The sequence below is a fragment of the Coregonus lavaretus genome (assembly GCF_964263955.1).
Source record: "Coregonus lavaretus genome assembly, contig: HAP1_SCAFFOLD_1251, whole genome shotgun sequence".
Lineage (NCBI taxonomy): Eukaryota > Metazoa > Chordata > Actinopteri > Salmoniformes > Salmonidae > Coregonus > Coregonus lavaretus.
The window spans coordinates 93,060-120,056 of record NW_028159744.1 but is presented as its reverse complement, the minus strand read 5'-3'; the positions used below and the strand labels follow the sequence as shown (position 1 = coordinate 120,056).

Genomic DNA, 26,997 nt, shown 5'->3' with positions numbered 1-26,997 from the left:
AGATCAACTGTCAATAAGATCATAAGAACATTTTCTCCAAGAAAACCGGTAAGTCTGCTGGATATGCACTATGCTTTACATTTACATTTACGTCATTTAGCAGAAGCTCTTATCCAGAGCGACTTACAAATTGGTGCATTCACCCTATAACCAGTGGGACAACCACTTTACCATTACATTTACAATAAATTACATGTTGTAATGCATGTAAATTCACATAACTTGTTCCAGTATTCTTCCAGTATGATCTACTCACAGTATACTCTTGTTCTACCCTCAGAATTGACAGAAGACCCTATGGTGGTGGTCGTGTGCTGACCGACCAGCAGGAGTGGGCAGTGGTGGAAATGGTGAGGGCCAGGAATGACATACGTCTGTCTGAAATAAAGCAGGCCATTGAGGAGAATGATGACACCGTTGCCAATGTGGCATCCATCAGCCTACCAACAATCACCTGCCTTTTGAAGAGGCACCAGGTATCTATGGAACACATTGACCTGGAGCCTTCTGAGAGAAACAACTGGGGGCCGAGTATGTTCAGGTACAGCACTATATAAATACACTGTATTACTGTTGCTATTAATGCACATGCTACTTCACAATATCATAATGGAACTATACTGTAAAAATAACTAACCAAAATATATTTTTAGAGGGTGATGGTGCTTGATGCTGCTGTGAACCATCACTAGTATATCTTTTTTGATGAAGCGGGCTTCAACCTGGGCCAAAACTTGGCGCCATGGGCGGAACCCTATTTGCCAACGGGCGTCCGTCCAAGTGCCTGGACAACGCGGGGGAAACATTTCCAAGAGCAGCAGCTATCTCTGAAGATGGTGTGGTAGGACGTAGACCATTACTTGGATCCTACCACGCTGCACACCTCATTGGGTTTCTCAATGAAATTGAGCAGGCCTGTCAAGGTGAAGGGGTCACCTATGTCATTGTGTGGGACAATGTCAGGTTCCACCATTCAGAGGTGGTTCAGGCATGGTTTCAGGTCCCTCCCTGATTCGTGACCCTATACCAGCCCCCGGTACTCTCCTTCCTCAACCTTATTAAATAATTGTTTTCATCATGGAGGTGGAAGGTGTACGATCGCCATCCCCATGAGCGTGCCACCCTCCTTCTGGCCATGGAAGAGGCATGCGACGACATCAATGCAGACCAATATCAAGCTTTGATTCAACATGCCGAAAGGTTTCTCCAGCGGTGCCTGAACAATGAGGACATTTACTGATGTGGTGAGAATTTATGGCCAAATGCTCTAGATAGGCTTGATGCTAATTAATGCGTGCTAAACATTATTTTATTTTCATTCATGTAATGTTTCATTTAAATGTCTTACATCTAATTACAGACAGTACTATATGTTGCAATTACATCAGAAAAATAAAAAAAATTCCCCATGAATGATTGTAGAGGATGTCATCATTGATCACACCTTTCATTTCACATTGGATAGATATCATGGAAATGATAGATTGTCAATGTTGTTGGGTAATGTAAGTGTATTGCCTAATGTAAACTGTCATCTACAGTACTGTAGCATATTAATTTCAGCACTTCTAAGGGTTATTTGAAACAATTATCTTGCAGTGATTGCTATTGGATTAACTGGTAGTTAATGATATACTTTCAATTGAGTAGTTTTAAGTTGTTTTGGTGATCAAACCAATGCTCTCATTACATTTATATTTTGAATCAATGGTTGTGTGGTGAGAGATGTTTCCAATCCAAATGAATGCACAATGACAGGTTTTGAATGAAAGACTGGCTGCGTAACAAGCGTGACCAGCTTGGAGTTTTATACTAAGAGTTGTGAAAATGTACCACCTGCTTGTGGAAATAGTACCAAAGTGATTAAAACAAAACCGTAATAGGATTATTTGGGCGGGGATGAATTGTTAATTGATTTTCAATAAGGAACACTGAGGGAAAACACAACAGAAGAAAAAGGGGGGACGCAACCACTACAGTGAGGGAAAAAAGTATTTGATCCCCTCTCAAATCAGAAGGATTTCTGGCTCCCAGGTGTCTTTTATACAGGTAACGAGCTGAGATTAGGAGCACACTCTTAAAGGGAGTTCTCCTAATCTCAGCTTGTTACCTGTATAAAAGACACCTGTCCACAGAAGCAAACAATCAATCAGATTCCAAACTCTCCACCATGGCCAAGACCAAAGAGCTCTCCAAGGATGTCAGGGACAAGATTGTAGACCTACACAAGGCTGGAATGGGCTATAAGACCATCGCCAAGCAGCTTGGTGAGAAGGTGACAACAGTTGGTGCGAATATTCGCAAATGGAAGAAACACAAAAGAACTGTCAATCTCCCTAGGCCTGGGGCTCCATGCAAGATCTCACCTCGTGGAGTTGCAGTGATCATGAGAACGGTGAGGAATCAGCCCAGAACTACACGGGAGGATCTTGTCAATGATCTCAAGGCAGCTGGGACCATAGTCACCAAGAAAACTATTGGTAACACACTACGCCGTGAAATATTGAAATCCTGCAGCGCCTGCAAGGTCCCCCTGCTCAAGAAAGCACATATACATGCCCGTCAGAAGTTTGCCAATGAACATCTGAATGATTCAGAGGAAAACTGGGTGAAAGTGTTGTGGTCATATGAGACCAAAATGGAGCTCTTTGGCATCAACTCAACTCGCCGTGTTTGGAGGAGGAGGAATGCTGCCTATGACCCCAAGAACACCATCCCCACTGTCAAACATGGAGGTGGAAACATTATGCTTTGGGGGTGTTTTTCTGCTAAGGGGACAGGACAACTTCACCGCATCAAAGGGACGATGGACGGGGCCATGTACCGTCAAATCTTGGGTGAGAACCTCCTTCCCTCAGCCAGGGCATTGAAAATGGGTCGTGGATGGGTATTCCAGCATGACAATGACCCAAAACACAAGGCCAAGGCAAAAAAGGAGTGGCTCAAGAAGAACCACATTAAGGTCCTGGAGTGGCCTAACCAGTCTCCAGACCTTAATCCCATAGAAAATCTGTGGAGGGAGCTGAAGGTTCGAGTTTCCAAACGTCAGTCTCGAAACCTTAATGACTTGGAGAAGATCTGCAAAGAGGAGTGGGACAAAATCCCTCCTGAGATGTGTTCAAACCTGGTGGCCAACTACAAGAAACGTCTGACCTCTGTGATTGCCAACAAGGGTTTTGCCACAAGTACTAAGTAATGTTTTGCAGAGGGGTCAAATACTTATTTCCCTCATTAAAATGCAAATCAATTTATAACATTTTTTAAATGTGTTTTTTCCGGATTTTTTTGTTGTTATTCTGTCTCTCACTGTTCAAATAAACCTACCATTAAAATTAGACTGATCATTTCTTTGTCAGTTTGCAAACGTACAAAATCAGCAGGGGATCAAATACTTTTTTCCCCTCACTGTAACATTACAATTATATTCTAACGAGGCAACCAATAACATTACAGTATGATATTCTAATGAGGCAACCACTAACATTACAGTATGATATTCTAATGAGGCAACCACTAACATTACAGTATGATATTCTAATGAGGCAACCAATAATACTACAGTATGATATTTGGGCGAAGTATGGTTAACCCCAGTTAGGCCCAGTATGGACTATCAATACAAGTGACCATTTAGAATGTGACCCAGTTCAATGGGTCTTAACAGAACTGGGGGATATCAGCCATGAAGTTGTCTAAACACAACTGGAATATAATTTGTTTGTGATTCATTGTTAATGGATTTTCCATTAGGAACACAGGGGGAAAACCTAACACAACAACACACATAACACACAACCAATAAAAACAAAGGGGGAGGAAACCACTAAAGTCATTAACATATTGTCATTTTCTAACGACAGGGAGAAAACATGTAAAATCTAGAAGACTACTTTAGATCTGGTCAGAAGAAGCCTAGTGCACTACGTAGGGAACAGGGAGAGATTTGGGACAGAGACAGTAACTCCTGTATGGAAATCTTCATTCTAATGACAGTGAGCAAATCTCCAATCTCCACCCTATTCCCTATGTAGTGCACTACTTTAGATCTGGTCAGAAGTAGCCTAGTGCACTACGTAGGGAACAGGGTGTCATTTGGGCCAGAGTCAGTAACTCCCCTGGGTATGAATTGTCTCTCTATCTTATCTGTCTTCTATATGATGTTCTCCTCTCCTCCTCTCTTCTCTCCTCTATTCACTCTATTCTATCATCCACACCACATGCCAGCTTCAACACAATCCATTTACAAGTTAAAGACACACCTTGGAATAAATAGCAAAGGAAAACTACTACTAGATGGATTTTTTATTTCCCATCACCATGAATCATATTTAATGGGCGGCAGGTAGCTTAGTGGGTAAGAGCGTTGTGCCAGTAACCGAAAGGTCGCTGGTTCTAATCCCCGAGCCGACTAGGTGAAAAATCTGTCGATGTGCCCTTAAGCAAGGCACTTAACCCTAATTGCTCCTGTAAGTCGCTCTGGATAAGAGCATCTGCTAAATGACTAAAATGTAAATGTAAATGTTAATAACTGAACAGTAGCAGACCTAACTTCATCTGTTCCTGACTCTGGGTAGTGGATTAAAAAGACCATCAATCTCCAATGATATTAAAGTACAATTCTGAACATTACTGATATACTGAGTGACAAGTCAAGATATCTGCTGGGTTCTTATTGTTGGGTTAACAGCACCACCTGCTGGACAGGTTTAATGTTGCTTGACTGAGCAGTATGGGAGAATAAAAGATGCCAAACTTAGGGTCGGTTTCCCGGACATCTCCATTGAACATGCTTTTTAGTCTAGGACTAGGCTTCATCTGTGTCCGGGAAACCGGCCCATATAGTTCAATTAGCAAGTAAGTAACACTACCTGTTCCATGATGCTAAGGAAAATTACATTGAGACAGAGAACCAATTGAGATAACATTTCAATGGTTCTGAATGACAACCAACATACATTAACAGCATACATCATGATTAATGTAAATGTATAAGATTAAAACGTTGCACTTACAAATAATATGAATGCATTGAATTGTAATTCATAACATCTTCTGAAGATCAAATCAATCAAATCATTGTACATAAAAACAGAGCAGAATGAATCATCACATCTGGGGACCATCACCACCAGCATGACTAGTATCTATGTGGACCCTACTACAGTTTAACCAGCTCAGCTATAGACTACACCAGCATGACTAGTATCTATGTGGACCCTACTACAGTTTAACCAGCTCAGCAATAGACTACACCAGCATGACTAGTATCTATGTGGACCCTACTACAGTTTAACCAGCTCAGCTATAGACTGCACCAGCATGACTAGTATATATGTGGACCCTACTACAGTTTAACCAGCTCAGCTATAGACTACACCAGCATGACTAGTATCTATGTGGACCCTACTACAGTTTAACCAGCTCAGCTATAGACTACACCAGCATGACTAGTATCTATGTGGACCCTACTACAGTTTAACCAGCTCAGCTATAGACTACACCAGCATGACTAGTATCTATGTGGACCCTACTACAGTTTAACCAGCTCAGCTATAGACTACACCAGCATGACTAGTATCTATGTGGACCCTACTACAGTTTAACCAGCTCAGCTATAGACTACACCAGCATGACTAGTATCTATGTGGACCCTACTACAGTTTAACCAGCTCAGCTATAGACTACACCAGCATGACTAGTATCTATGTGGACCCTACTACAGTTTAGTTTAGTGTATGGGAGCAGCAGTCGGGAGAGGACGTGTTTTTCTCTAGCTCTCTAGCTCTCTAGCTGGAGGTAAGCAAACTTCTCATTTGGTGTTGAGTATAGCTTAACCATGCATTAGATCGTAGGTTGGTAGTTAGTGTAGTTAGGTATTGTATTTATTATAGGTTAGTATTGTTGTTGTTGTAGGTTTCCGTAGGTTATTGTAGGTTAGTATCGAAGCACGAGGCTAGCTAGCTAGCGGGTAGCTACTGGTAACGATTAGCTGTCCCACTGTTAAATGTGCTTCTAGCCAACGTATCTATGTGGACCCTACTACAGTTTAACCAGCTCAGCTATAGACTACACCAGCATGACTAGTATCTATGTGGACCCTACTACAGTTTAACCAGCTCAGCTATAGACTACACCAGCATGACTAGTATCTATGTGGACCCTACTACAGTTTAACCAGCTCAGCTATAGACTACACCAGCATGACTAGTATCTATGTGGACCCTACTACAGTTTAGTTTAGTGTATGGGAGCAGCAGTCGGGAGAGGACGTGTTTTTCTCTAGCTCTCTAGCTCTCTAGCTGGAGGTAAGCAAACTTCTCATTTGGTGTTGAGTATAGCTTAACCATGCATTAGATCGTAGGTTGGTAGTTAGTGTAGTTAGGTATTGTATTTATTATAGGTTAGTATTGTTGTTGTTGTAGGTTTCCGTAGGTTATTGTAGGTTAGTATCGAAGCACGAGGCTAGCTAGCTAGCGGGTAGCTACTGGTAACGATTAGCTGTCCCACTGTTAAATGTGCTTCTAGCCAACGTTTAATTTTTGCTGCGTTCTGCGTTATGTAAGGAACTAGACACGGACATGAATCATCTGTTTAGTGTGCTAACACACTCTTGGCAGTTTGTTGTAACCAAGTATTGGTGCTAATTGTGTGTTAATGGATGCTAGCTTGCTAGTCAGCTACGGCGTCATAGCTAGGTATCGTGGGTAGCTACTGTGTCTTGGCAGTGTCTTCCGCCGTGCCGGCTGTAGCACGAAGCGAGCTAATTAGCCGTTTTTTCGAACAGAGTCAGAGTCAACACAGTAGCCATTGTGTGCCGGGTGTAGCACGAAGCTAGCTAGCTAGCCGTTCTTAAAACAAAGCCAACACAGTGGCCATTGCTAGCTACCCAGCACGACCTAGCTACCCAGCACGACCAGCGAACGGTACGGTAGCAGCTAATTACAATATACTTGTCCTAGCTAGCCAATGTTGAATCATTGCTGCGTCATGAAAGGAACTTGACACAGACACGAATGATCTGTTTAGTGTGTTATCACACTATTGGTGGTTTGCTGTGACCAGGTGTTTGTGCTTGGCTGTGTGTTACTGGATGCTGGCATGCTGGTTAGCTAGTTAACACACTATTGGTGGTTTGTTGTGAGTATTTGTGCTTAACTGTGTGTTAAACTGTGTGTTATTGGATGCTAGCATGCTAGTCAGCTATGGTGTCATAGTTGGCTAGCTGAATAAAGTGGGTTTGAGTTTATTCCTTTAAACATTGAACAACTGTTCAGTGAAACAATTTTAGTTTCTGAGGTAGAAGTTTTTGGTGAGGGAGGCCCCCCTCTCTCCTCTCCCAGATGCTTAGCTCATTTCATTCCGATCTCCTCTGCATTTTTGTAGCCATTTGCTACAGCCTGTCAACTATGCCTCTGCCTATCCCTGTTCTCTCGTCTCTGCACAGGCTACACAAACAACGCACAACATCGCGCGGCTGCTGCCTCTCCAACCTGGTGGTCCCTGCTCGCACCCCTCACCTGGAGTTCCAGGTCGCAGGCAGCCTCTGGAACTGCCGTTCTGCTGCCAACAAAGCTGACTTCATCCCAGCCTATGCCAACCTCCAGTCCCTCGACTTCCTGGCGCTGACGGAAACATGGATCACCACTGAAAACACGGCTACTCCTACTGCTCTCTCCTCGTCTGACCATGTGTTCTCGCATACCCCGAGAGCATCTGGTCAGAGGGGTGGTGGTACAGGAATCCTCATCTCTCCCAAGTGGACATTCTCAATTTTTCCCCTAACCCATCTGTCTATCTCCTCATTTGAATTCCATGCTGTCACAGTCACTAACCCATTTAAGCTTAATATCCTTGTCATCTATCGCCCTCCAGGTTCCCTTGGAGAGTTCATCAACGAGCTTGACGCCTTGATAAGTTCCTTTCCTGAGGATGGCTCACCCCTCACAGTTTTGGGGGATTTCAACCTCCCTATGTCCACGTTTGACTCATTTCTCTCTGCCTCCTTCTTTCCACTCCTCTCCTCTTTTGACCTCACCCTCTCACCGTCCCCCCCTACTCACAAGGCAGGCAATACGCTTGACCTCATCTTCACTAGATGCTGCTCCTCTACTAATCTCACTGCAACTCCCCTCCAAGTCTCCGACCACTACTTTGTTTCCTTTTCTCTCTCGCTCTCCTCCCACACTACTCACTCTGCCCCTACACAGATGGTAATGCGCCGCCGCAACCTTCGCTCTCTCTCTCCCACTACTCTCTCCTCTTCCATCCTATCATCTCTTCCCTCTGCTCAATCCTTCTCCCTCCAATCTCCTGATTCTGCCTCCTCAACCCTCCTCTCCTCCCTTTCTGCATCCTTTGACTCTCTGTGTCCCCTATCCTCCCGGCCGGCTCGGTCCTCCCCCCCAGCTCCGTGGCTTGATGACTCACTGCGAGCTCACAGAACAGAGCTCCGGGCAGCGGAGCGGAAATGGAAGAAAACTAAACTCCCTACCGACCTGGCATCTTTTCACTCCCTCCTCTCTACATTTTCTTCATCTGTTTCTGCTGCTAAGGCCACCTTCTACCACTCTAAATTCCAGGCATCTGCCTCTAACCCTAGGAAGCTCTTTGCCACATTTTCCTCCCTCCTGAATCCTCCTCCCCCCCCCCCCACCTCCTCTCTCTCTGTGGATGACTTCGTCAACCACTTTGAAAAGAAGGTTGACGACATCCGATCCTCGTTTGTTAAGTCTAATAACACTGCTGGTCCTGCTCACACTGCCCTACCCTATGCTTTGACTTCTTTCTCCCCTCTCTCTCCAGATAAAATCCTGCGACTTGTGACTGCAGGCCGCCCAACAACCTGCCCGCTTGACCCCATCCCCTCCTCCCTTCTCCAGACCATCTCCGGTGACCTTCTCCCCTACCTCACCTCGCTGATCAACTCATCCTTGACCGCTGGCCATGTCCCTTCCGTCTTCAAGAGAGCGAGAGTTGCTCCCCTCCTCAAAAAACCAACACTCGACCCCACTGATGTCAACAACTACAGACCAGTATCCCTTCTTTCTTTTCTTTCCAAAACTATTGAGCGTGCCGTCTTTAGCCAACTCTCTTGCTATCTCTCTCAGAATGACCTTCTTGATCCAAACCAATCAGGTTTCAGGACTGGTCATTCAACTGAGACTGCTCTTCTCTGTGTCACGGAGACTCTCCGCACTGCTAAAGCTAACTCTCTCTCCTCTGCTCTTGTCCTTCTAGACCTGTCTGCTGCCTTTGATACTGTGAACCATCAGATCCTCCTCTCCACCCTCTCCGAGATGGGCATCTCCGGCGCGGCTCACTCCTGGATTGCGTCCTACCTGACCGGTCGCTCCTACCAAGTGGCGTGGCGGGAAGCTGTCTCCGCACCACGTGCTCTCACCACTGGTGTCCCCCAGGGATCGGTTCTGGGCCCTCTCCTTTTCTCCCTATACACCAAGTCACTTGGCTCTGTCATATCCTCACATGGTCTCTCCTATCATTGCTACGCTGACGATACACAACTAATCTTCTCCTTTCCCCCTTCTGATAACCAGGTGGCGAATCGCATCTCTGCATGTCTGGCAGACATATCAGTATGGATGACGGATCACCACCTCAAGCTGAACCCTGGCAAGACGGAGCTGCTCTTCCTCCCGGGGAAGGACTGCCCGTTCCATGATCTCGCCATCACGGTTGACAACTCCGCTGTGTCCTCCTCCCAGAGTGCGAAGAGCCTAGGCGTGACCCTGGACAACACCCTGTCGTTCTCCGCCAACATCAAGGCGGTGACCCGCTCCTGCAGGTTCATGCTCTACAACATTCGGAGAGTGCGACCCTGCCTTACACAGGAAGCGGCGCAGGTCCTGGTCCAGGCACTTGTCATCTCCCGTCTGGACTACTGCAACTCGCTGTTGGCTGGGCTCCCTGCCTGTGCCATTAAACCCCTACAACTCATCCAGAATGCCGCAGCCCGTCTGGTGTTCAACCTTCCCAAGTTCTCTCACGTCACCCCCCTCCTCCGCACACTCCACTGGCTTCCAGTTGAAGCTCGCATCCGCTACAAGACCATGGTGCTTGCCTATGGAGCAGTGAGGGGAACGGCACCTCTGTACCTTCAGGCTCTGATCAGTCCCTACACCCAAACGAGGACATTGCGTTCATCCACCTCTGGCCTGCTGACTCCCCTTCCTCTGCGGAAGCACAGCTCCCGCTCAGCCCAGTCAAAACTGTTCGCTGCTCTGGCACCCCAATGGTGGAACAAGCTCCCTCACGACGCCAGGACAGCGGAGTCACTCACCACCTTCCGGAGACATTTGAAACCCCACCTCTTTAAGGAATACCTGGGATAGGATAAAGTATTCCTTCTAACCCCCCCCCCCCCCCCCCCCCCCCCCCCCCCAAATTGTAAAGTGGTTATCCCACTGGCTATAGGGTGAACGCACCAATTTGTGAGTCGCTCTGGCTAAGAGCGTCTGCTAAATGACGTTAATGTGCCCTTGAGCAAGGCACTTAACCCTAATTGCTCCTGTAAGTCGCTCTGGTTAAGAGCGTCTGCTAAATGACTAAAATGTAAATGTAAATGTTAACCAGCTCAGCAGTACCATTTTTGAGCCAAAACCCAGGATAGAGGGGCTGAGTGAATGTGGTCTGCACTCTGTGGAGGAGGGTCATTGTGTCAGAGACACTGTAGAAGGACAGAGTTCCTGCCTTGTGATCCAGGTACACTCCTACTCTGGAGGACTGAGGGCCTGATACTTTAGTCATTACACTATTGTGTATGAACCAATAACTACCACTATAGTACACTAAACTCCAGGACTTGTCATTAAGTCCAAATCTACCATCTGTCCCTGTTCTGCTGATGTCTTTATATGAGACTGCTGAAAAAACACACTTCCCACTCCACTCCACCTCCCAGTAACAGCGTCCAGACAGACCCTCTCTACACAGAACCTGACAGTAGTTTGTGAATCTGTCTGGATGAACAGGATATGGTTGGACTTGGCCTGTACGTTTCACCTTTCTGTTCCCTTTAGACAGAGAGAGGCGTGTGCCTGCTGTGTTTGGGTCCAGTGTGAGCTGACAGGAATCTGGGAGAAGAGCAGAGCAGAGACCAATGAGGGGAGTTAGAACAATAAGTTAAGTCAGATACTGTATCTACCCTGTCTTTGATTAGAGCACAGCAGAGATCAAATCAGAGAAATATGAGGAGTCAGATAGATACCCAGTCTTTGATTAGATCTACTATTGCTATATATTTCTAGAGGGATTGTTAGGAGTGTCAGTAAAAAGAGACTGTTAGTTACTTCAGAATAAAGAGACTCACATTGTAAGAACTGTTCTCTGGTCTTGGGCTCTGGAGGCAGTACAACATCCACTATATTCACTACAGACACACAAACACATTCACAGAGAGAGGGAATGTTATCATCATACCATATTCCACATGTATATGACTAGTAGGGAACTTTCAATGGTCTAAAGTTGATGTTCTTATTATTTTCAACACACCTGTAGTGGAGATCTTGGTCCATTCTCCTTTAAGGATGTCTTCTAGTTTCTCTCTCAGTTCAGACACAGTCTTACTCACATCTCCAAAGTACTGAAGAGGACGGACAACGATGCTGGGTAAGTCTGAAGATACACTGGTACTGGAGAGAGACTGATAACTCTGGGGGGAGAGAAAGAGAGCGAGAGAACAGAACCAAATGATTGAGAGTTTCACATTGAGTTTTAATTTCATATCACATGTATCAAGGCAGTTGACGCTGTAGGACAGAGTTCCTGCCCTGTGGTCCAGGTACACTCCTACTCTGGAGGACCAGGGGACAGATATTTCTGTTTTATTAGCATTGTGCAAAACCCTACAATGGGGGGGGTAGCACTCCAAAGTCCAGGACTGACTGTTACCTAGAAATGTAGACTCTGGGACCTTTCCTTTCCTGATGATCCCTCTATATGACACTGCTATTTCAACCCATCCACCGCTCCACTCTACCTCCCAGTAGCAGACTCCAGACAGGCCCTCTCTACACAGCACCTGTCTCCAGTAGTCAGGATAGGGCTGAGCTTTATCAGTGGCTGTCACCTTCCTGTTTCCCTCAGACAAGCTGAGTTCTGGATGAGCTGTATTCAGATCCAATGTCAGCTGGAGGACGTCTGACTGATGAAGAACAAAACCCAATAAGTAAAAGAAAGAACATGTATGTTGTCTTTGAGAGGGTGTTTGAATATCACTTACAGAGGGACAACTCTTCTTTGGTCTTCAGCTAAGGAGACATTTCGAATTCATTCACTATTAAAAAATGCAACTTCATATCACATGTATCAAGGCAGTTGAGTTACCTGGAGGAAATGGATGTGATCCTCTGTGTGTGAGAGCTGCTCCAGCTCAGTGCTTCTCTTCCTCAGCTCAGCTATCTCCTGCTCCAGTTGCTCCAGGAGTCCTTCAGCTTGACTCACTAGAGCCTTCTCTTGGGCTCTGATCAGCTCCTTCACCTCAGAGCGCCTTCTCTCAATGGAGCGGATCAGCTCGGTAAAGATCTTATCACTGTCCTCAACTGCTGCCTGTGCAGAGCGCTGTTAAGAGAGAGAGAGAGAGACTGACTTGGCTTACTTTAATGAGCCATCCTCATTACACGAACACCCCCACCCCTAAAAGCACATTGCGTGCCACCACAACCTCCACACAATCACATTATCCAGTACCCAACACCACATTCCAACCGTCCATCCAACCCCTCCTCTCCAGCCGTACAGATAGCCCCCCTGAGCCCCCATACCTCCTGAAACAACTCCACACTGTTGATCATTTTGTACAACTCAAACTCAACCCTAAGGCGTCAACAGTATTGGCATTACCCTGGCAACACAGAAAAAACATGATGAACAGTCTGTCATTGCAGAAAACGGACACCCCTCCCCAACTCCCAGGTCAACCCGAGCCAACCATCTGGCCCTTCATTGGACACTGTGTTAACAAACCTCCAAACAAGCTTCAATTCCATACAACACTCCTTCAGTAGCCTCAAACTGCTCTTAAACACTAGTAAAACTAAATGCATGCTCTTCAACCGAACGCTGCTTGCACCCGCCCACCCGACTAGAATCACTACTCTCGACGGGTCTGACCTAGAGTATGTGGATAACTACAAATATCTAGGTGTCTGGTTAGACTGTAAACTCTCCTTCCAGACTCACATTAAGAATCTCCAATCCAAAGTTAAATCTAGAATCGGTTTCCTATTTCGCAACAAAGCCTCCTTCACTCATGCTGCCAAACATGCCCTCGTAAAACTGACTATCCTACCGATCCTTGACTTCGGCGATGTCATTTACAAAATAGCCTCCAACACTCTACTCAGCAAATTGGATGTAGTCTATCACAGTGCCATCCGTTTTGTCTCCAAAGCCACATATAATACCCACCACTGTGACCTGTACGCTCTTGTTGGCTGGTCCTCACTACATATTCGTCGCCAAACCCACTGGCTCCAGGCCACTAAGCTAAGGATCCTGGGACTAAACACCTCCCTCTGCAACTGGATCCTGGACTTCCTGACGGGCCGCCCCCAGGTGGTAAGGGTAGGTAACAACACATCTGCCACACTGAACCTCAACACGGGGGCCCCTCAGGGGTGCGTGCTCAGTCCCCTCCTGTACTCTCTGTTCACCCATGACTGCATGGCCAGGCACGACTCCAACACCATCATTAAGTTTGCCGACGACACAACAGTGGTAGGCCTGATCACCGACAACGATGAGACAGCCTATAGGGAGGAGGTCAGAGATCTGGCCGTGTGGTGCCAGGACAACAACCTCTCCCTCAACGTGACCAAGACAAAGGAGATGATTGTGGACTACAGGAAAAAAAAGAGGACTGAGCACGCCCCCATTCTCATCGACGGGGCTGTAGTGGAACAGGTTGAGAGCTTCAAGTTCCTTGGTGTCCACATCACCAATGAACTATCATGGTCCAAACACACCAAGACAGTCGTGAAGAGGGCACGACAAAGCCTATTCCCCCTCAGGAGACTGAAAAGATTTGGCATTGGTCCTCAGATCCTCAAAAAATTCTACAGCTGCACCATCGAGAGCATCCTGACTGGTTGCATCACCGCCTGGTATGGCAACTGCTTGGCCTCTGACCGCAAGGCACTACAGAGGGTAGTGCGTACGGCCCAGTACATCACTGGGGCAAAGCTCCCTGCCATTCAGGACCTCTATACCAGGCGGTGTCAGAGGAAGGCCCTCAAAATTGTCAAAGACTCCAGCCACCCTAGTCATAGACTGTTCTCTCTGCTACCGCACGGCAAGCGGTACCAGAGTTCCAAGTCTAGGTCCAAAAGACTTCTCAACAGCTTCTACCCCCAAGCCATAAGACTCCTGAACAGCTAATCATGGCTACCTGGACTATTTGCACTGCCGCCCCCACCCCATCCTTTTTACGCTGCTGCTACTCTGTTAAGTATTTATGCATAGTCACTTTAACTCTACCCACATGTACATATTACCTCAACTACCTCAACTAGCCGGTGCCCCCGCACATTGACTCTGCAACGGTACCCCCCTGTATATATAGCCTCCCTACTGTCACTTTATTTTACTGTATATATAGCCTCCCTACTGTCACTTTATTTTACTTCTGCTCTTTTTTTCTCAACACTTTTTGTTGTTGTTGTTTTATTCTTATTTTTGTTTAAAATAAATGCACTGTTGGTTAAGGGCTGTAAGTAAGCATTTCACTGTAATGTCTGCACCTGTTGTATTCGGCGCATGTGACCAATAACATTTGATTTGATTTGATTTGATTTGATCTATAAATCACTGCTAGGCAAATCCCCGCCTTATCTTAGCTCATTGGTCACCATAGCAACACCCACCCATAGTCTGCGCTCCAGCGGGTATATCTCACTGGTCATCCCCAAAGCCAACACCTCCTTTGGCCGCAATTCCTTCCAGTTCTCTGCTGCCAATGACTGGAACGAATTGCAAAAATCTCTGAAGCTGGAGACACTTATCTCCCTCACTAACTTTAAGCATCAGTTGTCAGAGCACCTTACCGATCACTGCACCTGTACACAGCCCATCTGTAATTAGCCCACCCAACTACCTCATCCCTATATTGTTATTTATTTTGCTAATTTGTACCCCAGTATCTCTATTTACACATAATCTCTTGCACATCTATCATTCCAGTGTTAATACTAATTGTAATTATTTTGCACTATAGCCTATTTTATTGCCTTACCTCCATAACTTGCTAAATTTGCACACACTGTATATATATGTATTTCTGTTGTATTTTTGACTTTGTTTTGTTTACCCCATATGTAACTCTGTCTTGTTGTTTTTATCGCACTGCTTTGCTCTATCTTGGCCAGGTCGCAGTTGTAAATGAGAACTTGTTCTCAACTGGTTTACCTGGTTAAATAAAGGTGAAATAAAAAATAAATAAAAAATAAAACCAACTATTGGTGTCCAGGGCTCCATGTAATACCCTCCACTGGAGGACCCCTGACCTTTCCAGCACTGGGAGCTTATTGAGCACCCTCCACCTATACCCTGCCATGCTCTCAGCCCCCACAACCCCCTGCCACTGATGCCCCTTCACTCCCACTAAGCTCAGAGTGTTAAAAGTCAGTAAGTCCTCCAGACTCTCCTGCCAGTCCCCAGTCTCTGCTGTCCCTTGCAGTGGTGGAAACGGTGGTGGACCCTCCTCAGGCTGCTCCAGCCCTCAGTACTGCAGCATAGAAATCAGAGACCCCTGCTGTATTGAGTCTCTCCTGCCGCATGATGAAGAGCTGCTGATCCAGCCCCAAACCACCAGCCCTCCTCAACAGAGCACATGCTGGTTCCCTCCAGCCCACCTCCGTACGGTACAGTATCCTCTGTGCTGCTGAGTCAGAACGCTGCAGGTCCACAAGCAGACCACCGGGGGCGTTGAGAATGGCCAATTTAAGCCATAGAGAGGATGCCACCAAGTTGTTGATGATCAGCACCGTCCCTCTGTATGCCACTTGGGAGATGAGCCACCTCCACTTCGTCAGCCTCGACACCACCGCTTGTGACACTCCTTCCCAGTTCTTCCTATCCCAACCCTCCGAGCCCAGATACACCCCAAGCATATTGAGCCACTCACAGCCCCACTGCAACCCCCCTGTAAGCTGCAGAGGTGCCCTGTCCCTCCATGCCCCACATAACATAGCCTCACTCTTGCCCCAGTTTCCCTAAGCAGAAGACGCCCCCTCGTACACCCTCAAACTATTCTCCAGGGCCTGTAGGTTCTGCTCATCCCTAACCAACACAGACGTCATCAGCGTATGCTGACACTGGTATGCCTGTCCCCAACCCTATGACTGGCTCCCACACTCCCTGTAGCCTCCTGCGTAGCAGGCCCAGAAAGGGCTCAATAACAAGAGTGTATAGCTGCCCTGACAGAGGGCATCCCTGGTGAATGCCCCTCCCTACCCAGACTGGCCTACTGAGCCCTCCCCACACCTTGACCATACATGAAGCCCCAGCATATGACCACGACATTACGTGGTCCTCTGTAGCTCAGCTGGTAGAGCACGGCGCTTGTAACGCCAGGGTAGTGGGTTCGATCCCCGGGACCACCCATACACAAAAATGTATGCACGCATGACTATAAGTCGCTTTGGATAAAAGCGTCTGCTAAATGGCATATTATTTATATTTATTTATTTAACATTTGAACACAGGCCACAAAATTCTCCCCACAACCAAAACAACACATTGAACAGATATTCATGGTCCACCCTATCAAAGGCTTTCTCCTGATTATGAACAGATTGTTTGTGATTGAGCGTCCTGGTACAAAGTACGTTTCGTCCTTCTGTACAATAGAGTCCAGGTGGGACTTCAGTCTGTTAACGAGGACCTTGGCAAAGACCTTATATTCCACACAGAGCAATGCCACAGGCCTCCAGTTCTTTATGTCGCTCAAATCCCTATTTTGGGCAGGAGAGTAAAAGCCTCCCGTCTACAGCTTAGCGACAGCTCCCACACCCCGACGCACTCACGCAACACACGTTCTGTCCAATAATTCCGCAGAACTTTTTATAAAAATCCACAGGCAGACCGTCTGAGAGACAGCAGCTGAGAGTTTGTGAAAGGCCAGGGAAATGTCTATTTGATTTATCTGTGACAGAGAGAGTTTGGAAAGGTCTGTGAGCAGAACCTGAGAAAACCCAGGATAATAATAATAATAATAATAAGCCATTTAGCAGACGGTTTTATCCAAAGCGACTTACAGTCATGTGCATACATTTTTACATATGGGTGGTCCCGGGGATCGAACCCACTACCCTGGCATTACAAGCACCATGCTCTACCAATTGAGCTACAGAGGATCACAGAGTTCTGCCCTCTATAAATCAGAGTACAACTCCACAGCCTCATCTCCTCACAACAGAAGTTACCCACCCATCAGGCTCCCTCATCTCCCCACAACAGAAGTTACCCACTCATCAGGCTCCCTCATCTCCCCCACAACAGAAGTTACCCACCCATCAGGCTCCCTCATCTCCCCCACAACAGAAGTTACCCACCCATCAAATCAAATCAAATCAAATTGTATTGGTCACATGCGCCGAATACAACAGGTGCAGACATTACAGTGAAATGCTTACTTACAGCCCTTAACCAACAGTGCATTTATTTTAAACAAAAAAGTAAGAATAAAACAACAACAAAAAAGTGTTGAGAAAAAAAGAGCAGAAGTAAAATAAAGTGACAGTAGGGAGGCTATATATACAGTAGTCCCAACATCTCCCCACATTATATTATATACAGTATACCCTCATCTCCCCACAACAGAAGTTACCCGCCCATCAGACAAACGTAAAACAAGGGATTTTCTTGGTTTCCCCACTCTGTTTTTCCAACCCCTCTGGTGAAACAGAGAACTGAGCCTTGTACTATAATATAATATAATGTGCCATTTTGCAGACGCTTTTATCCAAAGCGACTTACAGTCATGCGTGCATATATATATATATATATATATATATATATATATATATATATATATATATATATATATATAGTGTATGGGTGGTCCCGGGGATCGAACCCACTACCCTGGCGTTACAAGCGCCGTGCTCTACCAGCTGAGCTACAGAGGACCAGGTGCAGACACATTTATGAAAGCAAAGACAAGGTCATTATTTGGGCTCTAAACACTAACAACCTACCCTTACACACCTCTTTTGCTACCCCTGCACTAAGATTTCTGCCAGGGCATTTAAATGTTTTTGTTTGACATATTCCCCCAGTCTTTGCCGGCGTTCATGTTAAGGAAGTCTAACCGTGAAATCTCCATAAGAGGTGGGAGGGAAATCACCACAATCAGAAACCAGTAGAGAAGCCCATAAAGCCGCCATGCCAGAAAAAATCATCCATTTAAGCAGATTCTGAAGACATGCCCTTAAGAACCCATGACCCATTTTCTCAGCCTATACCGCTTCCTGGGTGAGAGGACACTAAACCCCTCATTCTTCATCACGTGTTGTACTGACCTTTCAAACCTTCCAGGATCAATCAAATAAGACTCCAGCAGAACCTTCTTTTTCCCCTTTAGTCTCCATCAGGAACCTAGAAAGTTCTCTCACCGTATATACTGGGCCCTCAGCCTGACAGCTCTGGATCCAATGAGCCATCTGAAAACGAGACGCCTTGTCCTCTGCTCCCGCAGACTCACCTCCCCCCTCTTCCTCCTCCACCATTGGCACGGTACCGTCCTCCTCCTCCCCAGTCTCTGCCCCCCTGCACTTCCCCCCTGATCAGAGCCTCTTCCCCAATGACAGGCAATATTTCCTGGGATGAGCCCACCAAGCCTTCGCCCACCGGAGTCTCTGTTACTACAGAAACCTGCCTCAGCTCATGTAGCCCAGCTGCAACCCTCCCCACCACCGCTTTCTCCACGGCCTGCACACCACCACTTGGCCATGCACTACTACCGTGTAGCTCAGTTGGTAGAGCATGGCGCTTGCAACACCAGGGTTGTGGGTTCGTTTCCCATGGGGGGACAGTATGAAAATGTATGCACTCACTAACTGTAAGTCGCTCTGGATAAGAGCATCTGCTAAATGACTAAAATGTAAAAAATGTACTCTCCTCCCTCCTGGTACCCCTGCCATTTATTTTGCAATTCTGAGTAATCACTATTTTAGTAAGGATTAGTAAGGAAAAACACTTTATTCAGTACTACTGCAGTTGCTTAATAATTCCAATAGATGGCAGCATAAGACCATGAATGACATTTCAGAAGATTAGTTTAGTTCTCTCCCTGGATACACCACCACTCCCCCTCACAGGAAAACTCCTGCCTGAGCTTTTTACTGTCCCTTTCCACACTGCTAACGCAAGAGGAAGGACTGAAAACACATTACTGTGAAGTAATATAATGATGATTCATGTTTATTATTACCTGTTTTTATGGTCATGTTTTGAAATTATACTTCATTACTATAATGATTATCAATACGCCTGAACATTAATTCAGTCACCTCTGGTCGACAAAAACGTATTTTCCTAGTACATTAATTGTCAAATTCATCAACCAGCATCGAGCTCTCTGCCTTCTCACGGAAGCGAGGGGCATGTTGAGGTAAATATGCTAACCGCGACGGTTGCATTATGTCATTTATTGGTGGGCTGGAAGATGCAGTGTTTTTTCTTTTCTATATTTACTCCCAATATGAGATAATTTTATATAGAAGGTTTTTATAATGCATGTTTACTAGGGTTGAGGTTAGCGCATCTGAGTAGGGATTATTTGGGTTCAATACCTGTCCTACCTATCAATCATATTGCTGCTTGTAGCCTATAACTGAAGATCCCAACACTAGAAACACCAAAAACTATCTGTGCTAGCAAACCCTGTGTTCAACCCCTCCCCTGTGTAACCTTGAAGTTTGTTAAGAAACAAACACTTGTCTATGAAAACAGACATGTTTAACGGATTCCGCTTGGCACCCAGCCAAGAGCACACGAAAACCACTTGCAAATGTACCAAAACTAACCAACTACTTGGGGTCTGTTCGGAAGCAATAAACGGAGGCAGATTAGCCACCACAACTCTTATCGAAAGAGGCGACATCTGCACCAACACACCCCTCACAAAAATCCCACTCACAACAAGACAAACCTTTTTCATTAACACAACCACCGCCTTGTTCATTCTGGATGCAGAGTGCAGATGTTCTGCTCCAACCTGTTCGCCGTCCATGAGCAAAACTTCCTCCACACCTTTTTCCGGAACGCACCCGAAGCGACAGCTTTTCATCTCCACTCGGTTGAGGCCATCACGCCGCCCTAACAAACTACCCCTACTCCCCCCTCAACTCTAAACGATAAACAGTGGAAACCAATAAACAAACCCTCCACCATCAGAAAATAAATTCAGAAAATACGCAAGAACCAAAAGAAAAAAGAATAGTAGCCCTCCTCACGAACAACAAATCTCTCACACAACCAACTTCTTCTTCTATGATATAATGGCGGTCCACAAACCAACGTTAAAGGTGCATGCCGCCACCTACTGTGCTGGAGTGTGTGGTCAATCACGGTTTCCAACATTTCTAAATCCTCCTACCTAACTCAGTACTTCTGAGAAAATAAAGAGCCCTACTAACTTCTAATAGACCCTCCCCCATCCCCAAAATCCCTTCCAAACCCCCCCAACCCCGTCCAACCTCAATGACCCTACACTTCAATCTTTCCCTCTCTTCAACATACTTACAACAATATAACAACACATGCTCCACCGTTTCATCGACCGTACCCCCCAGACACAAACCATTCACATGCTTGCCAACCAGATGTAATGACGAGTTCAATGTACAATGTCCTAAGCGCAATCGAGTAAACACCACATCTTCCTTCCTAATCTGACCTTTGAATCTTGGTCCATCAACCTTTCTGTAAAACTGTAAACTATTCATATAAATGCCGGCCCTTGTGCTCAGAGTACCATCTCTTCTGCCGCACATCTATCAAAATGGCTCTGATCTTACATTTGGCCTCACCTCTACCCAGTGGAACATTAATATCAATTATATCTAGTTTCAAAGCTCTTTTAGCTATCTGGTCTACAGTTTCATTCCCTTCCACACCTGTATGTGCTGGGACCCAGCAGAATGTCACTACTACCCCCATTCTCTCAATTCTCCATAATAACATTAATAACTCCAATAGTAGGTCACTCCTATTAGATTTACCAGATTATAAACTATTCAATACAGACAAAGAATCTGAGTATACTATAATTCTAACAGGTTGTACGTCCTCCACCCACTGGAGGGCAACTATTATCACCAACAGTTCAACTGAGTATACTGACAGTTCATCTGTTAGTCTTCTACATATCTGCACATCAAATTCAGGAACGTAAACGCCTGCTCCTGTGAGCCCACTATCTGGGTCCTTGGGTCCTTGGATCAATCTGTGAAAAGTGGTAGAAAAGCATAAAAACTTTTACCAATGTAATTGTCAACCAGTTTCTCTATATCACTGACTTCTGACCAATCTTTCCTTTTCTCTACCAAGGTTAGATCAACAACAGGGTCTGGGAGTAACCATGGAGGAACATCCCCTATCACCACAGAAGGGCCAACCTCCAACTCCCTCCAACTCCCTCAAACCACTCTCATCAGCAAGCTTTCCAACTGTCCAACCAAAACCACTGCCTTGTCTACTAGTATATTCCCAACAGTCATCTAGAACAGTAGCAGTGGGATGCTCAACCTCACAGCCTTTCAACCCAATAAGATAATGACCATTTTTTACGCCGTACATACAAAGGCATCTCACCTGCCTCCACCAGTAAGGCACATACAGATGTTGATTTAAATGCACCAATACATATCCTTAAAACTATATACTGGATTCTGTCCAGCTTCTGAAGCCAAGTCTTTACCTCTGTTCCATAAACTGTACACCAGTAATCAATTGTCGTCCTGATCAGAGCTCTATAAATATCCATCAACTATTGGTTATGAATGGGGTGCTGACAGACAGAGACCCACACAACCAACTACTGCAAAAGTCATGGAATGAGAGAGGCAGAGACACTGTACATTGCCATAATATAAGGTTTCTTCTTCTTTGGAGTTTAACGGCGGTTGGCATCCAATATGTTGCATTACCGCCCCAACTGGACTATAATATAAATCTATTTTAATTTGTGATACAAAATGGGAAAAGGGGAAAGGAACATTTAATTAAAAACCTTCCAACTAACCCTACACTCATTAAATACCCACTACCCCATTCCACTACTTTGACCCTATCTGCTCCTGCACCATGCCAACGGCCTGGGAGGACGGGACACGACCACTCAACACACCCTGTAACTCTTCTGAAGTCTAATCTTGTATGCCCAAATACTTCTCTGCAGCTGCCACCACAACATCTTTTTTCTTTGATTTACGTTCCATTTGTGCGGTACAGTTGATAACCATTGCTATGAATGCTAAGAAGCTATCTTTACTGAAGCATATATCACTCGTTAGCCTATCCCTCTGTGCTGGCACAGATCTACTACTCACAGGGATCCTCTCAGGATCTCTCACCCTTGACCCATCCTCCTCTACTTTCTTCACTGTCTCAGCATACGACACCTTCTGCACTACTCTGACTCTAGCCACCTCAACCTGCCTCTCTCGCACCGGACACTTCCGATCCCCAGCAACATGGGTATCCCAAAAGTTGACACACACTTTATTCACCAGAACAATCCTTTATCCAATTCTCTTCCGCACACATAAAACATCTTGGAATTTCCCTCCCACAAACTGCTGCGAAATGACCATAAACGTTGCACCTGAATTTATGGATTTGCCACAAAAGCTTGAATCAAGATAACTGATATATCATAACATGACTTTCTCTGGTAAAGACTCAAAACTCAAAAGGACTGACTCCTATGTTTCACCACGCTCACCACCGGGTCTGCGTCCCACCAAACGGCGGGAATCACAAACACCAGGAATCTTTATCTTCAATTTCTCCAACTCCACACTTAACGCTACCCCAGAAATCACTCCTTTCAATGGTGCCCTGTTCCTAAGAGCAAAGCAAGAAACAGATCTTGACCCAAGTTGCGTGACAAGGAGCGCCCACTCCCTCTGGTCAGAAGAAACACAAACAAATATCACAAGTCCACTACAGGTTACCTTCACTGATTCAACTGCACCCAACTGTTTTCCCACCCAAAATGAAACCACAAATGGATCTACCAAAAGGTATGGATCCACTTTCTCCAACAATGTAACTCCTACTGCACCAGATTCTTCTTTATCATGTCCATTGATGCCAGGCTCTGGTTCTGAGCTCTTCACCACACCTTCTACCTCACTTAACTCTCCCTCATTCATTTCCATTTCACCTCCAGAACTCGGTCTGGTGCACGGCTCACTCTGTTTGCACTTGAGTTATAACATTTGAAAGTCTCTATTCCTTTGAAACTTTTGTGAGTGTAATGTTTACTGTTCATTTCTGGTTGTTTATTTCACTTTTGTTTATTATCTATTTCACTTGCTGTGGCAATGTAAACATATGTTTCCCATGCCAATAAAGCCCTTTGAATTCAATTGAATTGAGAGAGAGAGAGAGCTCCATGTTAATGTATAGGGGACTTGAGTCTTTCATGGTTACTCAAGGTTATGTGATGAGGTAACCCCTCTTGCGACTTCAAAATCAGTGTCAGCCTAATGGGGAATGACCTCTTGGTGAAACAGTCAAGATGTTGGTTTCTCTCCTCAGTAGACCTGGGTTCATATCCCACCGGTTACATTAAGCAGTCTATTCTCTGAAAGGGGTCCAGACAGCCTGTTCCCAACAGTGGAGCCAGTGGGATTGGATAGGGGCATCTCTCCCTCTCTGACTGGAGGAGAGAAGTGAAATGATGCCTCTCCTCTGGTCAACAATACTCACCTTGAGAGACTCCACAGCCTGTTGGAGCTCCTTCAGCTCCTTCTCTCTCTCCTGGAATCTCTGCTGGACCTTCTGCTGACTCATCCCCAGCTGCCTCTGTGGAGAATCACTCTTCAATGAGCTATCAAGCTTTATTTGTCCAGTAGATCAATAGTATAGTAATGGGACATAGGGCCCATAGAAGTTAGGGATTAATATGTTGAGGAAGTGTCTGTGTGGAATTATATTATTATATTGTTATGTGAATGATTATAGTTTTAACAGTGCACAAAACAGGGGAGCTGATTGTGTGTTTGATAACGAATGATAATGGTGTTTGATAACGAATGATAATGATGTTTGATAACGAATGATAATGGTGTTTGACTTTAGAAAATGGTGATACATTTGGAGACTCTGGGTTAACATATCTATATACTCAAGGTTTGTGTTCATATTTGTTCTGCCGTGGATTGATTTCACTTGAATGATCTCATGTTCAAACAGCCTTAGTTCCTACTGTACAGTGCCTTGTGAAAGTATTCATCCCCCTTGGCATTTTTCCTATTTTGTTGCCTTACAACCTGGAATTAAAATGGTTTTTTTGTGGGTTTGTATCATTTGATTTACACAACATGCCTAACACTTTGAAGATGCAAAATATTTTTGTGTGTGAAACAAACAAGAAATAAGACCAAAAAAAAGAAAACTTGAGCGTGCATAACTATTCACCCCCCCAAAGTCAATACTTTGTAGAGCCACCTTTTGCAGCAATTATAGCTGCAAGTCTCTTGGGGTATGTCTCTATAAGCTTGGCACATCTAGCCACTGGCAAAACTGCTCCAGCTCCTTCAAGTTGGATGGGTTCCTCTGGTGTACAGCAATCTTTAAGTCATACCGCAGATTCTCAATTGGATTGAGGTCTTGGCTTTGACTAGGCCATTCCAAGACATTTAAATGTTTCCCCTTAAATCGCTTGAGTGTTGCTTTAGCAGTATGCTTAGGGTCATTGTCCTGCTGGAAGGTGAACCTCTGTCCCAGTCTCAAATCTCTGGAAGACTGAAACAGGTTTCCCTCAAGAATTTCCCTGTATTTAGCACCATTCATCATTCCTTCAATTCTGACCAGTTTCCCAGTCCCTGCCGATGAAAAACATCCCCACAGCATGAAAAAAAAATGAATGCACGCACGACTGTAAGTCGCTTTGGATAAAAGCGTCTGCTAAATGGCATATTATTATTATTATTATTATTATGCTGCCACCACCATGCTTCACTGTGGGGATGGTGTTCTCGGGGTGATGAGAGGTGTTGGGTTTGCGCCAGACATAGCATTTTTCTTGATGGCCAAAAAGCTCAATTTGAGTCTCATCTGACCAGAGTACCTTCTTTCATATGTTTGGGGAGTCTCCCACATGCCTTTTAGCGAACACCAAACGTGTGGTAATGCCTCTTTTCTGGCCGCTCTTCCGTAAAGCCCAGCTCTGTGGAGTGTACGGCTTAAAGTGGTCCTATGGACAGATACCCCAATCTACGCTGTGGAACTTTGCAGCTCCTTCAGGGTTATATTTGGTCTCTGTTGCTTCTCTGATTAATGCCCTCCTTGCCTGGTCCGTGAGTTTTGATGGGCGGCCCTCTCTTGGCAGGTTTAATGTGGTGCCATATTCATATGCACGTACCACTTTTCCATTATTTATTTTTCAGAATTATTTGAAACAAGTTTTTTTTTTTTATTCCACTTCACCAATTTTGACTATTTTGTGTATGTCCATTACATGAAATCCAAATAAAAATCAATTTAAATTACAGGTTGTAATGCAACAAAATAGAAAAAACGCCAAGGGGGATGAATACTTTTGCAAGGTACTGTATCTTTAATTCTTTGTTTATCAGACAGTCACCAACAAGTAGTTCTGGTCTTACCTGTTTCTCAGTCCTCTCTGCTGCAGCTGACACTGTATCATGGCCTTTATGTTCATCCATTGTACACTGATAACAGATACACTGCTGATCGGTACGACAGAAAACCTCCAGCAGTTTGTCATGATGAGAGCAGATCTTCTCCTGTAGTTGTGCGGAGGCTTTGACCAGCTTGTGCTTCTTCAAAGCAGGAGATTCATAGTGAGATTGGTGGTGAGTCTCACAGTAAGAAGCCAAACACGTCAGACAGGACATGAGGGCTTTCCGCTTTCTGGTCCCAGTGCAGACATCACACGCCACATCTCCAGGTCCAGCATAGCACAGAGCAGGAGGGGGAGCAGCCTGGAGTCCTGTCTTCTTCAGTTTCTCCACCATCTCAGCCAACATGTTATTTTTCCTCAGATTAGGCCTTGGAGTGAAGGTCTCTAAGCACTGAGGACAGGTATAGACCCCTTTCAGAACATCCTGATCCCAGCAGCCCTCAATACAGCTCCTACAGTAACTGTGTCCACAGGGGATGGTGACCGGCTCCTTCAGTAGATCCAGACAGACAGAACAACAGAACTGGTCCTGGTCCAGCAGAACTCCCTGCTGAGACATTTGGACAGTTGTTCACTCTCACACAGACAGACGACACAGAGACTCAGATCAGTTTCGTTTCCTCAGAAGAGAGTTTGTGGCAGGGGGATTGACTTCCTGGTTCTGTCAGAGGGGTGGGGTTAGAAGGAGGGAGGGGTTAGAAGAAGGGAGGAAGAGAGAGAGGAACTGCATGCAACAGCAAGAGGGAGACAGATAGTTTTGTTCCTAGGTTAGAGGCCTTAACATGGAACAAATGAAATAATGAATCTTAAAATGTGAGTTGTTAGAATATATAAAAGATAACAGTTTCTATGAAGAACATATGTATAATTATTTTAATGACCTTTATAATGCCTTATAATACACTTACTTGTTTAAATTAAGCAATAAGGCCTGAGGAGGTGTGGTATATGGCCAATATACACTACCACAGCTAAGGGCTGTTCTTAGGCACAACGCAACGTGGATTGAGAATTATAGAACACTTTCAAAAATCAAATCACATTTTATTGGACGCATACATATATTCAGCAGATGTTATTGTGGGTGTAGCGAAATGCTT

General features: G+C 45.3%; 1 protein-coding gene across 1 annotated transcript; it reads right to left on the bottom strand.

The window, feature by feature from the left end:
• Nucleotides 1–856: 856 nt before the first annotated feature.
• On the bottom strand, nt 857–26,490 carry LOC311122480 (tripartite motif-containing protein 16-like; the record flags this gene model as incomplete). The annotated part of the gene is made up of 5 exons (XM_084196827.1): nt 25,866–26,490; nt 11,512–11,677; nt 11,327–11,386; nt 10,602–11,090; nt 857–915 (listed from the first exon to the last, which is right to left on the bottom strand). Exons 1-5 carry the CDS (start codon nt 26,454–26,456, stop codon nt 857–859), a joined length of 1,365 nt encoding a protein of 454 aa, XP_084052953.1. The 5' UTR covers nt 26,457–26,490.
• Nucleotides 26,491–26,997: the final 507 nt, after the last annotated feature.